We start from the raw sequence: 14,858 nt of genomic DNA on the forward strand, positions 1-14,858 counted from the left end.
TTGTAGATGTAGACATACCCTGAGATTCACAGGCAAAACAATGTGATGGAGATGTATTCAGTGTGCTCCAACCTGACCATATATACTGTTTATTAAACAGTAAGTGTGAAAGACTGCTGATGTTGATTAATACACAACTTGAGTGTAAAATATACAAGATTAATCAGTATTATCAAAGTGTCTGAAGGACCTTTATGTAAACTATTAAATGAGTATTTGAAAAAATGATTTTTTAATGCTGAGAACACATTTCTTTAAATTTTAAAAATCTTATCAAACAAAATAAGATTAAAAATATATCTGTTAAAACTATCTAATCTGGGACTCCCTCCGTGCTGTTTTACTGCATTATATCCAAATTCATGTTATATCAGGTCACGTTATATCAGGGTAGAGGTGTACCTATGAAGATTGACACCAGCTTTATGAAGCCTTTGACTAAATGATAGCTATATTTCACAGCATATATAAAAGGGAAAGTGTGGATGCTGCTTACATAATAAGGGCCCGATCCAACAAACACTTATGTATCTATTTAGCTTAACAAAGAGAGAGTGACTTGATTACAGTTAATAAGTACCTATGTGAAGAACAGATACTTAATGAGGGGTATAAAATGATCCAATGGCTGAAAGCTGAAGCTAGGCAAATTCAGACTGGAAATAAGGTGTAAATTTTTAACTAAAAGTAATTAACCATTGGAACAATTTACCAATGGGCATGGTGGATTCTCCATCACTGACAACTTTTAAATCAAGGATGGATGTTCTTCTAAAAGATCTGCTGTAGGAATTATTTTGAGGAAGTTCTATGGTCTGTGTTATACAGGTCAGATTAGATCATAATGCTCCCTTCCGGTCTTGGAATCTATAAACTATAAAGCTTTACTTCCATAACTAGTCCTGCTGGCTTTTATATTTCTTCAGTTTATCGTAATTCACTGTTTCTCTGGGACTACTCATATGAGTGAAGTTAATCATGTACAAAACTCTTTGCAGGATCTTGTTCTATACCTTGCAAGGTGCTAAACTAAACATGAAAGTACATGACAAAGAATAACTGCTCAGAAAAAGATGTTGGAAAATAGTTGTAGTTACCAAACCTCTGCACAGAAAAAAGTTTAAGTGGAAGAAGACTAGGAAGTTTTTATATTTAATACATACATTCAAGAGGATAATGTATAATTCCTTAACAAAAAACTGTATTGCTGAGAACATGATGTATGTGGTTCTTACTGCTATATTTTGGAGCCATCTTCCACTCTTCAGTTAATCAAAAATCTATGAAGTAATAACACACTTTTTCTACAGATTACATATATACTGGTACTCCTTCCTCAGATCATGAGTGCGTTTTATACCTTACTGCTTAAGTACTCCCACTGACTATTCACAAAGTAAGATAATAGAATCAGGCAGTTGGTACAAATGGGCAAACATATTTGATCTGTGATTGCTGCACTAAATTATCTCACTCTTCACTGGTTTAGTCTAATCCTACAAAATTGAGTCCTTGTTATAAGAAAAAAAAACTAAACAAGAAATTCCTTGAGAGAAGTAATTATTAGAGCTGAATTAAGGTTATCATTAGATAAATATATCTTTAAATGGTTGCAACCCATTGATTTACCTTCTGAAGAGATTAATGATGAAGAAAGTATCTCAGATAGAACTGACAGCCTATCATTACAGCTGTACCAATGCTACAAGTATTTAAACGTTTGTTTGAATAAGAACTGTGTGTGTTTTGTGGAATGTGACCCTTTTCCTTAAAGGGTCACATTTACACGAGCAAAATACTATTGGTAAGAATGTATCCAGAAATATACTGTTCAAAATAACATTCAAATATAATATATATTCACAGACTACACTGAAAGCTTTGCCTCATATCTTTGTTTTTCTGGTGCCCAACTGGTATAGTAATTATACAAAGGGTGTCTCTCTTTTTTTTTCTTCTTCTTTTTTTTTTTTTTTTTACAGTGGTAAGGAAGTCTTCCTTTTGGATGAAAGGCATTGTATAACTGATATTGCATTCATTTTTGGCTGCTATTTCTTTGCTTTTGTTCCCCCACCACAGAGGATCCCTAACCCCAACAAAGGCATTTTGGTGGATCTTCCCATTACACATTCTTACATGTCCTAATCAACTCCTCTCTGTACTGGGAGCTGTTTAATGTTACAGTTCAGATTTTCAGTACCAAGTGGTATCAAACAATGTAACACAAATCTGAAAGCTTTTGCCAATCAGAGGAAATAAACAATATAAATGCAAAATTGAAGGACAGTTACTGTATCTAGAAAGCAGCACGTCTGAGAAGGATGATGAAGGATAATGAGTAATAACTAAATTAGCCTGTAGTGTGAAATTCCCATCAAAAGCCAGTGCTATTCTATGATATGACTCCCTTTTATATTCATACACTTCTGTACCTAGGGAAGTACTGGTGCTGCTTTATAGAGTCTTGATGTGCTTGTACCTAGAATACGCGCTCTGCTCTCACCATGATATGTAAGTAAACTAAAGAAAAGACAAAGAAGAAAAACAAAAATGATACTGGAGGATAAAACATAGGACGAGAGATGGAGGGAATTAGATTTACTGAGAAACAAGATGACTAGGGGGATCAGATCACAGTCGATCAACAGCTTCAAGATAACACACATGAAGGAAAGGATTTATTCATAGCCTGTGAAGATGGTAGGACAAGCAGGTGAAGTTTTAAGATAAATATCAGGAACATTTTAACTTTAAGAACCCTACTTGTTTTAGTCAAGGCACCATCACTACTGGTATTTAAGGCTGGTACAGAAGATATTAGTGAAAATTATATAGGGCCAGATCCAGACCTGAGGCTGAGCAGAAAGGTGGCTTGTAGCCATCTCTGCCCATACACCCCAGACTACCAACAGCTCTAAGGGGCCACTACAGCTGTCAACCATCAGCAGTGGCAATGTCCCACTAAGCCAAAAGTCAGAAGGAGGATTGGTGGTGGTAGCATTGTGCTAACAGGTCAGGAAAAGATTTTACTGAAAAATGCACTGAGGGGATCAAACCCAAACAGTGATTGCCCTACTGTGGGCAGATCTTACTTTTCACAGATACCTTCTGTACTTTGACAACACTTGTATAACCTGTAATACCAGTAAGGTCCCATTGAACTGAGTGGCATAGAGCCACAATGGCACACAAGAAGCATTCCTCTGTAAAGCTCCATGAGAATTCCCAGTAGATCTCACTCTCTCCCAGAGCTGAGCCCTCTGGTAAGGGCAGAACACAATTATCCTGGGGCCAGCATTCCGCTCCCTTCTGATCACACAATTCAGGATGGGATGCACTCATTGGCTTACCAAATGGACTCCTTAGTAGTAAACTGGCAAGTTTTAAAGCCCTAACAGAGGGACAAAGGGTGCCTGAGAACTAAGCAGTGGTACTGAAATATTGAAAGTACCTACTAGCCAAAAGCTGAAATACTTGGAAAAACCAGAGTCCTGCTGCACTGTACTGCAATGCACGCTACAGTACTACCATTACACAAGGTAATATAACAAAACCCAAGTCTCTTGTTACTAATTGTATAGTATGGGCTAAAGGCAGTCTTTGGCATGCAACTCTCTTGTTTAGACATATGACAAACTGTAAACCGAGTAGGCTGCTGTTATTTTAATGTAGACACACCAATGTTCACAGGTACAAATTACATATCACTTAAATCAACTAGATGAAGGCAGAGACCATATGTAAATTTCTTTCGCAAAAATCCTTCACATTTTAAAATATGAAGTTTATACACTAATTTAAAGCTAATTATACAAGCAACATAACTGAAAATCTGCATGGAAGAGCTTATTTCAAGGGACGTATAAGTAATAAAGTAATCATAAAACGAAGGTAACTAAGGAAGAGCTTTATTTAAAAACAAAGCTAGGGAAAACCTCAAAGCAATTCTGTACACTGATAATTTAAAATGAATGGCTCACAAATGATGAATTTTGTTGCGAGTTTAAGCAGGGCTAAGGACAGCTTTTGTTGCAGTCTATCACTGTTCTTGTAACAAGAAACTATTATTGGAAAAATCTGTTTGTATCTATGATGAGTAGGAATTTTCCCTGGTATGTCCAACAACTTTTACATATTCAAACCTTTTATTTAAATTTCTAGACCTACTGTTGCAAAGAAAATTCTCCAAATCTGAAGTGTGTTAACCATTGCTATGCTGTCTTCCCAAGATTGCAGAAAGACAGCTCCAGTGTTGCTGCTGCTACTTAGAACTTTCCTAAGCTGCTGAGTGAAAACTGTTGGCACTCAGAAAAATGTGGACATCAGTGAAACAGAGAAATTTTATTCTGCTACTGTTTGGGAGTCTATAACATGGACACCATAGCTATTCATTTAGGTGGAAAATCGAGGCTACACAAGATAGCAGACCCACTATCATCTTCCTCAGCCAACACATTTAGGGAAAGGTACAGGAGCAGAGCTCCCATCACTTCACAGCAAAAGCAGCAGCAGTGTGAGAACAGATACAGAAGGAAAATGTTCCTGCTCCTTTTCAGTAGCCTGAGAGATGAGGTTGTCTCAAAGTCAGAGGCTGATACAAAAGATGGAGCCTTCAGCAGATTACAAGGATAGCATCCCAGTGAGACTTTTCCAACAACTAGGAAGGGAGGAGTTTGACTATCTGATTTGGGCATTGTCCTTAGACACTTCCATTTGCAGTCTTTGCCCACTACATTTAGGCCTCTATCTATCAGGTGTCTTGATAAAAATTTGTAAGCACTGGGTGTGAGGACTATGCTAGAAAAGCAGTGCAGAGTTCTGAAACTACGGCTTGGTCTACCTGTTTAAGTTGCACCTGTTTAAATTCAAGATGTTTTTAAACCCAATTAGTTACACTAGGCCAGGCAAGCCCTCTGGTGGACAGTCTTGTTTTCTGTTCCCAGTCAACTGAAGCTAAAACAACCCCATCTTCCCCCACAGTTAAACTGAAATAAATGTGTCAACAAAGGCCTTGTGTAATGCCAACAGACAGGCCCGGCGCTAGGAGTTTGAGCGCCCTAGGCGCACGGTCATTTCGCCGCTCCGCACGCTGGTCCCCCAGCTCCGCGGTCCTGCCTGCGGCCGGTCGGCTGCTCCCGCAGCTCCGGTGGAGCTGCCGCAGTCGTGCCTGCGGGAGGTGCACCGCAGCCGCGCGAGCAGCCGACCGTCCGCAGGCATCACTGCGGCAGCTCCACCGCAGCTGCCTGCCGTCCCCTCCAGCAAAATGCTGCCCCCTAATAATGCTGGCGCCCTAGGCGATTGCCTAAGCCGCCTAAATGCAAGTTCCAGCCCTGCCAACAGACCCCAGTCGCTAGCAGGCGGGATCGAACCTGGGACCTTTGAAGCTTAGGGCATGAGATTTTACCACTAGCTAATGCTGTAGCAGACTCAATCTCTAGCTGGTCTAGGTGCCACTAAAGGAGGGCAGAGTGCCACACCAAGCAGGCATGAGTTATACTTGCACCAGTGTAACTAAAGCTGTTCAAATTCATTTGTTAGATTAAATTGGTGCAACTTTCTTCCATAGACAAGCCCTGATTAATTTTGGAATGGAAAGCAGGAGAAGAAAAGAAAACAGGAAAATGTGCACTCCAGCTATTCCGGACCAGCAGAGCAGCTCATCAGCAATTGTGGAAAGCTGCTGAAATTTACAGCATCCTAGGAACTGCTCTAAGTTGTGCCAACGAACAACAAGAATCCAGAAAGTACAACAGTGACACAAAGCCAGCCTTCCCCCATTCCCTTTCAGCTGTAGCCTCTGAACTCCACATTTCAGAATTGCAGGCTCAGGTGCACCCTTAACTAAGGAGTGGGGACTTCCATTCTAGAATAGCTTTGTGCTATGCACTAAAAAGTTATTCCAGACATGCAACAAACCTATAAGAAAATCTCAGCAACATGGATTTACAATGCATTATGAGAAAAGGAGCCTTGTTAATACTATTCTGAAAATGTATAAAGGTGAGATTTGGCACACTTCCATACCTTGAAGCATGTTTGAGCATTTGGCCATGGTTTGAAACAGAGCTGCCTAGATGCAATGGGGTAAGAAGGGCCTTTTTTAACCTTGCTTTATAGTGTGAAATACACAAAAGACATTAAATACAACACACTGCATCAAACAGAAAGATATTGAGTTAAGCCAACAAAAGCAAGAAAAATTTGGCATTAAGGTTCTCTGTCTTCAATCTCTCTCTGTGTCCTAGTACTACAGTATATCTTGGAATCATTCATCTAAGACTCCTGTCTTTAGACACACGAGCGGTCTTAAGGATAAAGTGCCACTTAATTTCCTTGCATTTGTTGCTTAAATCTGAATCTTTATTTTAACATAGATTTCTGGAGCCCTATCCTGCCATCATTGCACTTGGGGAAATCCTACTGAAGTCAGAAGTTCAGAGTGTGACATGATTGAGCAGGGTACAGCCTTTACCAAGTACCTTAAATAGAAACCAAAGGGCAACCCTGAGCACTCAAGCAATGTGGATCTCACTTACGACTTTAGCATGTTTTCAAAACAGATGCTGCAGATGTGGCTGTGGGAAGGTTTAACCAGCCAGGGGAAAGCCACACTTTTCTTGTTCCTGAATTTAGGTCTGCGCACCAGTCAGACATGAGTCTAGCTACAGAGGGCTAGTTTTCTTAAGCTTTTTTTTTCATTTGTAATTTTAGTGCATTTCATATTTTGTACTTAAGTAACTTTTTTTTACCCAATGCTACAAATGGAACAAAAGTGTATTCTGGTTTGTGTTAAATCAGACAGACGTATGCACGTCAGTGGCTTATGTGCTAATACAAGCCTGCTCAACATGCAGCCTGGGAGCTGCATACGGCCTGCATGGGCTCACTGTGCGGCCCGCGGGGGGTGAGTAGGCGGGCTCACTGTGCGGCCCGCGGGCGGTGAGTAGGCGGGCTCACTGTGCGGCCCGCGGGCGGTGAGTAGGCAAGTGGCAGGTGAGGGAGGGGGGCTGAAGGGGCGGGCAGAGGTGGAGGGTGAGGAGGCGAGCCGGAAGGGTGGGGGGCTGAGGAGGTGAGCGGGGGGAAGAGGGGGACAGGTGAGTCGGCAGCAAGGGAGAGGGGCTGAGGAGGCGGGCGGGCAGTGGTGGGGGGTGAGTAGGCGAACCGGGAGGGTGAGGGGGGCTGAGGAGACGAGCAAGGAGTCAGTGGCTGACCTGTCCTACTGATCTGGTCTGGCTCCTATCCCCTCTCCAAGTATTGCAGCTGTCTGGAGGTGCTGCCTTCCATGCCTTCCTCATTCACACCTCATTCATTCAACAGGACGATTACAAAGTTGGGGGAACATCTTATTCTACTTCCAACAAAAAGACATTTTTATTTTACCTTAATTATACTACCTTAGGGGCCCGCTATAACATATTACCAAGGTTCAATACCACTGTTTTGGTGGGGGCAGCGCTGGGGAAGGAGGATTTATTTCCGCGGTGCGGGGGGGGGAGTGTTGTGTTTTGGGGGGGGCTTGGCAGCGCTGGGGGGCAAGGGTGTCGGCAGGACTGGGGGGCGGTTCGGCCCTCAGCTGTTTTCTTTGAAGTAATATGGCCCTCGTCGCTTTATGAGTTGTGCAGGTCTGTGCTAATACCTAAAGCCATCTTCCTGTCTGTAACCCTGTACTGCTAACAGAGCTGTAACAAATAGAAAAATTTAGGCCAGGTAAATGCAGACCAGACTTACTTACTGAGACCCTTAAGTGTCTGCTGAACATTGAATATTCATTAGCTAATACAATTACACTTAACACGAGTAACATGTTTTAAATGGCATAGAAAGCAGTTTGTACAGTACCATGCTCAGTTACTGAGCACCAACTAAAGATTATTCCATGATTATCCCCAATAGTTTTTACCAAAATTGTTAACACATTACACAAAATACATTACACAATGGATAAATATCATTCAACCCTTGTACTTTATCCTGCTAAACACTAATACTTTTTCTTTCACGTAGTACTATCACCTTATTAGAACTAAGGAATTTTAGAAATCTACTTTATTTTTACCATTTCTGCTTGTACAGTGAGTCATTTTTGTTACCATTCAATTTTGTATTACTTGCTGCCGTGATCTTGCAATATTATGGTTGCAAATAAGACAGGCACATTTATAGTCAAATTGAAAAAAACACTCTTCATTAACATTAAGAAACATCTTCTGGACATTTTTAATGACTAGCAAAGCTCTCTAACTTTTTAAACACACATACAACTTATATTACAGGCCTAAAACTAACTGATGTTGTTTTTCCCTATCTCCAAGAAATTACATTTCCCTCAAATATGCAAGGAGTGATAGAGCATTTTATTGCTTATTGCACACAGAGCAATTAAGGTATATCATGCACCTGCTGTGTCAGTTTGTGCTGCCAAATCTGTGCTATAAGAAGATATATGATGTCTTCCGCTTCACTGTTCTACATGCAACAAAATGCTGCATTCATTTCCTAACAGAAAAGCTTTTTGTAAAAAAAGAAGAAAAAACTGTTTTAAGTTCCAATCCATGGTACTCCTGGAGTCAATGGAATGCTCTTCCCAAACTGTTCATCTCAAAAATCTGACTTGTCTCTAGAGGGATGCCAAGGTCTTTTTCGCATGTATTGCTGATCTTACACAAGGTGGAAGGGACTTGCCAAACAGTTGCACTGAGGGAAATGGTGCACTTTCTCTTTAAATATAATACATATGAGACACATATGAATAGAATAATAGATTTTCTTCACTGGCCAAAAATATTTTTTCTGCGTACTCTCAGAGAAATTCAAATAATTTTAAATGTTTTTGTTTATTTTTTTCCCTAGTTCTTAACAATGGTTTCCATATCTACCCTGAAGACTTTATTTATGTAGATATACTTAAACTGATACCAGAGGAGCAAATTTTCCCAGAGTCTAAATATGCTCATATCAGATGTTACAGCAGAGGGTAATTATCACCTTCTGAAAGTCAGTTGTCACATAATGTGCCCAAAATGGGTAAAGAGCAACACATGCTTTGAAATTAAAAGGTGAAGTACCTCTGGCTTATTTCCTTGTAATACTCTTTCTCCCATACCATGCCACCTTTTGGTCTCTGATAGCACTAACATGAAGAGGATGTAGAACTGGAGAGCCATACTGCTTTGATCAGGGAAGACAGTGACCATACACACATATACATAAGACTATTACAGGGCATTCATGGCACGGACCTCTCCGGATAAGACACCCTGACCGTAAGAGTCAAATAAAAGAACAAAGCTGCGATAAATCCCAGTCATCCAGATAAAAATATGAAAAAAATACATCTTTACTGAATTGTAAAAACTCCTTTTACCAAAGTCTTCCAACTACTCAATATATCAAAAACTCCAGAACGTTTTCAGTATTCTCACATATGAGCAATGCTGGCATTGTACAGTATCTGTTAAACTAAGTACACTTTATGCACAGGCAGCCTGCTGAAATATGTATAATAGAAAGGTAACATTAAATTAGGTATCTTATTTAAACTTAAGAAGATTTATTATAGATTTCAACATTGGATGCTTACAGTCAACATGAAATCTTTTCTTAAAATAAATATGGCATCACAGCTGATAATTTTTCAGCAAGTTTTAAAGATAAAAAGTTAGTTTAGTCAATTGTTACCATTTAAGTTTCTTATCGACTGTGCACCACACTAGTCTTAATTTTCTTTAAGACTGCATAAATCACTAATCTCTCATACACTCTAATTTCATTTTCTAAAACTACCAACAGTCTCCCAGTCCACTGGGGAATTTCCTTAAAACACCATGTATCAAGACAATACAGTCTCTGGCCAACAGACAGAAACTTTAAATGTAATACTTCAGCTTTACTCTAAACCACTGTAATAAGATAAAACTGTAAAAAATAAATCTCATACAGTTATTTATCTAAATTTTAGAGCATCGTAACATCACTTTCATATATCTCAGCACGCAAAAGGTAAGTTAAAATTGCGTACAAGCAGTAACTTCAAAGCTTCAGTACATTTGGAAGTTTATATAACACTGACTTTAAAATACACAATGAACCTCTACAGAAAAATCTACTGAACAAACTCTACCATTCATATCAATCTCAACGAGACAACTACTACATGTACTTGAAAATCCAGACTTTGTGATACCTTATCAAATGTTCCCAGACAATTGTTCAATTTACCTTACACAATGTTTGTATTATAGTTGTCCACTTACAAACATTAAAGAACTGCTTGCCTGTTCTGCTGAGCAATCGTCTCTACCCATTTGAATTTCCTATCACTGTCCACAATTTAAAAAGTTGTTACATACCTGCAGTTAGGAGGAGGATCAAGGGTTATTTCAGCTAGCTCCTTCTGAATTCTGTGGGTGAAATGAGAACAGACACAAAGCATTTGAGAGAGTCTATAGAATAAATCAGGAATTACACTGCCCTCTACCACCATGCAGTTAAATGCAAGACTGGCTGTGCCTTCAGTAATGCTAACATGGCTGCTTCCTCTTTGTTCTCAGAGGCATAACCCAAATCCCATAACAGAGAAACTTTGCAGCTTTTTTCTTACTTGATACAGTAAAGAAACAGAACATTTACACCTGAGATAGGTAGAAATATCCCACAAGTACTCATAAAAGTAACTATCACCCATATCTAAATGCTTTTTACCAGAGAGATTTTCTTTTCAAGCTTATATGCAAATGAGGGGGGTAGCTATACAAGCATATTTGACAATGACTTTAAACCAGTGTAACAGAGCTGTAACTGAGACTGAATTAACAAGCTATATTGTGAACAAATACATGTTTTTTACATGCTACTTCATACAGTATTTAAGGAGTGAATCTATAAATTTCCCAAGCTGTTTTTATTACTGGAATAATTCTTGGAGAACCAACTTTGCTTCTGTACACACCTTTTGGTACATCTCCTCCCCCCCAAGACAATACAGTATTTTGGTTATTTTTATATAATATTAGTAAAGTAAATCATTATCTTAATCAGAAATAATCCATGATAGTTTCATTGTCTCCTTTGAGAGTAGTTATAGAAGTGTTGTTAATATCCAGAATATTTTCTAAAGTTTTGCCAATTAAACAAGTTATCCAGAAAAATACGCCTGGTTTAAAAGGTGTGTATTAAATTACTTCTAAGACTAAAGAAATTTTGTTTCTTGCTGCTAATTGTCTGTACACCAAGAGATACTTACTTTTTAGAACAGAAGGCCCATAAAATAAGACTGAACAGCTGTCAGTATGCTAATATTTCCAATTCAAAGGAGATCAGCAGAACCTGATCCTGAAAGACCTTTCAGGAATAGTCCCATTAAGTTCAATTAGATGACTTAGACCTACTCAAGATATGTGGACTCAGACCCCACCATGATTAAGGAAAGTAAAGTTGCACGGAAAAAATCAGTGATGAGATTTTCTGTACAATACATCTCAAGCTTTCCAAAAGGGCTAGCAAAAGCATTATCTTAAACATATTATACTACAAGTTATAAAAACAATCAAATACTTTAGCTTCTTTACTGAGGGTATGTCCACATGACAAATGGTACATCTCTAGTGTCTCAAGCAACATTCCGGTAGTAGAGTACACACATACTACCGTGACAAAAGGGGAGTTTCTGCCACTTATAATAAATCCACTCCCTCAAGAGGCGAGAGCTAGGTCAATGGATTTCTCCCACTTACCTACCTGCATCTACAGTGGGGGTTAGGTCGACCTAATTATGTCATATGGTACAAAATTTTTCACAGCCTGGCCCCTGAGCAATGTAGCTAGGTTGACCTCCGTTTCAAGTGTAGACCAGGCCTGATTTAAAGTATCTACCTTAGCTATTACTATTTTAGACCTTTATTTCTTTTACAAGTACAAAAATCAGTGGAAAATACAGGTAGTATTCTACTTATGGCTAACACTTTAATATTTCAAGGAGTATTTACTGAAGTGGAATATAAAACAGCCTGAGATCTTTATGAAAGGTTGAACTATAGTGTCCATTCTGAATAAGCAAAATACCAAGTTGTTCAATAGAGAACTGACTCTAAAATTAAAAAATCATTTTTCCACTGTTACGCTTCAGATCTATTTGCTATTGGCCATAATGTAATATGTATTCCTAAGGAAAAGTGAATTTAAAGGAAAGGATTAATAAATTGTCTTATCTCAAAAGACCACAACAGATCAAGGGATTTAAAGTCTGCTTGTTTCACATGGCTGAAGTTAAAGAAAATGATCAGTGTGCACTTACTGAAAGCCAGTCTGACAAAAATTTTATATGCAAATACAGATATTTATCAAACAGACTACAAGAGGTTTGTGACGTTTTTGACACTTAAAGGTAGAGCCTATATAATTAATCTCCAGAGTCTGATTCTGCAGGCCTTATTAAGGCAAATGTCCTACTGAAGTTGGTAGTTTTTCCAAAGGAAGAACTACAGAATAACACATTATATTAGGTTACTGCATATAAATGATATATTGTATGTTGGCATGAAAAGGAAGTTACAGGTACAATCCCAAACCATCTATTTTTGTGCCAGTGAAGTTTTTGTAAATATTTTTATATTCAATAGCACTGATTGTCAACAGTACACACAATCTATTGAAATACATCAGAAGGATGGTACTCTACACAAATAAGGGAAGAAAGGCTAAGCCTTTGAACTCAGGTGAAAAAGTTTATAGTTCTCATACTACTTGCAAGGATGAAATTCAAGTTAGCGAATAAAAGCTTTTAGAAGCCAGTATTTTAATTTTTAAAGTTATGAAGTTATAAAGTCTCTTCCAAAGACATGTGACAAGTTTATTTAATGGTTAGCTTACTAACCTTCGCATTATTGAAGCTAGTGATTGACAGCCACCTAACTCAAAAAAGTTTGTAATTCAGTAAATGACTCCCTAATACAGCTTTGCAAGAATCCATCTGTCTTAAAAATGCCGTGCTAATATTATAGCTCAAAAAATACAGTGATAGAATGTTTCACAATCACTTCTTATAGTCATTACCTTTTAGCACTAGTGGATAGCTTAGCAGTAGTTTTGCTGGATAGTTTGGTATTTTTCTTCTGTTGGGTTGCAGAAGGTTTTCTTTCTTCTTGCTCTTCAGGTTCTGGTGCTGGCGGGTCCCTCTGATCTGCATCTGAACTACCACTGCTGGTACTTGGACTTTCATCATCTGACCTTTGCCTGTCACTGGACATTGTGGTGAACTTTTGGAGGGGGAAGAAAAGAGAGGAGAGGGGAAAAAAGCACAGTTCACTTTAGGTTGCCGTTTGACAGTTACAAAGTAATATTTATACTTTTTTTTTTATAGAGAGAGATCTCCAGTTTTTTAAAGCCCACTCACATTTTTTTCATACTTTAGACAACATATCAATTGTCTACTTTGTTGGAAGCCATGAGACAGGGATTTTAGCAGGGTCCTTCAGGCAATGAGCATTAATAACTTATGACACATTGTAAGTAACAGACCTGCTGAAAATTTTTTTTTTAAGAAGTCACTAATACCATGTAAATATTTACACTGGAGCACAGTATTTTATTGGGTCCAAGCAGCCAGATAACCCTCTCTCTCTTGAGACCATATATTGCCAATAACATTCCGGCTGATTTCAGATTGAAATTTACACTCACTCTGTCTCTTTGTATTTAAAGGGCCGTGAGGAGGAGGAGTGATTTTTTTTTTAACACTATACATTTAAAACAACTCAGAAAGCAGAAGCCTCGGTTATTTACAGGGCCAGCAGCAAAAATTGCATTTGGTCACCACAAAGCTCCTGGAGGGGGAAGAAGCTTAATTAAAACTGCACCTTCTGCAAAGCTTTCAGCGCCACCGATCCTTGACCAGTTTCTACAAAACAGACCGACATTTTTAGGGGAAAAAATTATATAGATACACGCGGGAGGCACCCAAATTGGGGGAAGGAAAAAGAAAATGAAGCTCCTAGTAGGAAATTGCAGTAGGGTTGAAATGCAGCTTTGCACACACACTCGCCCTCTTCTTCCCTCCCCCCCCCCGGCTTTGTGGGGAGAGATCGAGCTCCCAGCGAGGTGGGTACAGAGGGGTTGTTATGGTAGGAGGCTCTCCAGGATCAGCATGGTGTGTGTGCACCAAGTGAGGCGTGAACTCAGTCCCGGCTCCTCTCTCTCCCGGCCACCGACAGGCAGCAAGCGCTGAAAACAAGAACAAAGCTCCCTCTACCAACCTCGCCCCCCCCGCACCGCCTCCTCCTCCTCCTCCCCCCACCAAGCTCGCCCAGGCTCCTGCTGCAGCCACCTAACCCGCTTCTCCTTTACCTTCGCAGGCGTCCTGTCCCGGTGTTAGGTCGGAGGGGAGGGATGGAGGGGGGGAGGGAAGGGGATACAGTATCGGTGGAGGGGCTGGAGGAAGCCGGGGGGATATAAAGCAGCAGAGGAGGCTCTGTGGCCGGGCAGTGTGGAACATTGAGAGTCGGAGCAGGGGGGAGAGAGACGGGGGGAGGGTGCAGTGCGGCTCGGTGGTCGGAGGGTGGCGCTGGCGTGTCCCCTTTTTGCAAAGCGGGCTCCCGCGGCGGGGCTGGGGGTAAGAGGGCGAGAGAGAAAACGCGATCTTCCCCTCGGGGGAAGGAGGCCGGATGGAACGGGGAAGAGCCGAGCGTTCTATCACCTCCGCCCCCTTGTGTCGCTACGTTCGGATTCAGAATGTTGCAGTCAGCAAAGTTCCAAACGACATGGGGGCGGGGGAGGGGGTGCTCGCTCCCTGGCTTGTAGAGCGCGCCCCCCTCTGGGCTGGGGCACGCGCACGCTCTCTCGCTCCTCTACCTTTGCAGGGTGCG

General features: G+C 40.2%; 1 protein-coding gene across 1 annotated transcript in view; it reads right to left on the bottom strand.

Annotated features, from left to right (window-relative positions):
• The window catches only part of UBE2E3 (ubiquitin conjugating enzyme E2 E3), an 83,709-nt gene extending 69,510 nt beyond the window's left edge, over positions 1-14,199 (bottom strand). Inside the window, 3 exon segments of the mRNA XM_030580627.1 lie at positions 10,350-10,400; positions 13,051-13,253; positions 13,854-14,199. Of these exon segments, the coding sequence (XP_030436487.1) occupies positions 10,350-10,400; positions 13,051-13,253; positions 13,854-13,913 (314 nt within the window). The 5' untranslated portion in view covers positions 13,914-14,199.
• Positions 14,200-14,858: the final 659 nt, after the last annotated feature.

This window comes from Gopherus evgoodei, chromosome 11 (assembly GCF_007399415.2).
Source record: "Gopherus evgoodei ecotype Sinaloan lineage chromosome 11, rGopEvg1_v1.p, whole genome shotgun sequence".
NCBI classification, from domain to species: Eukaryota; Metazoa; Chordata; order Testudines; family Testudinidae; genus Gopherus; species Gopherus evgoodei.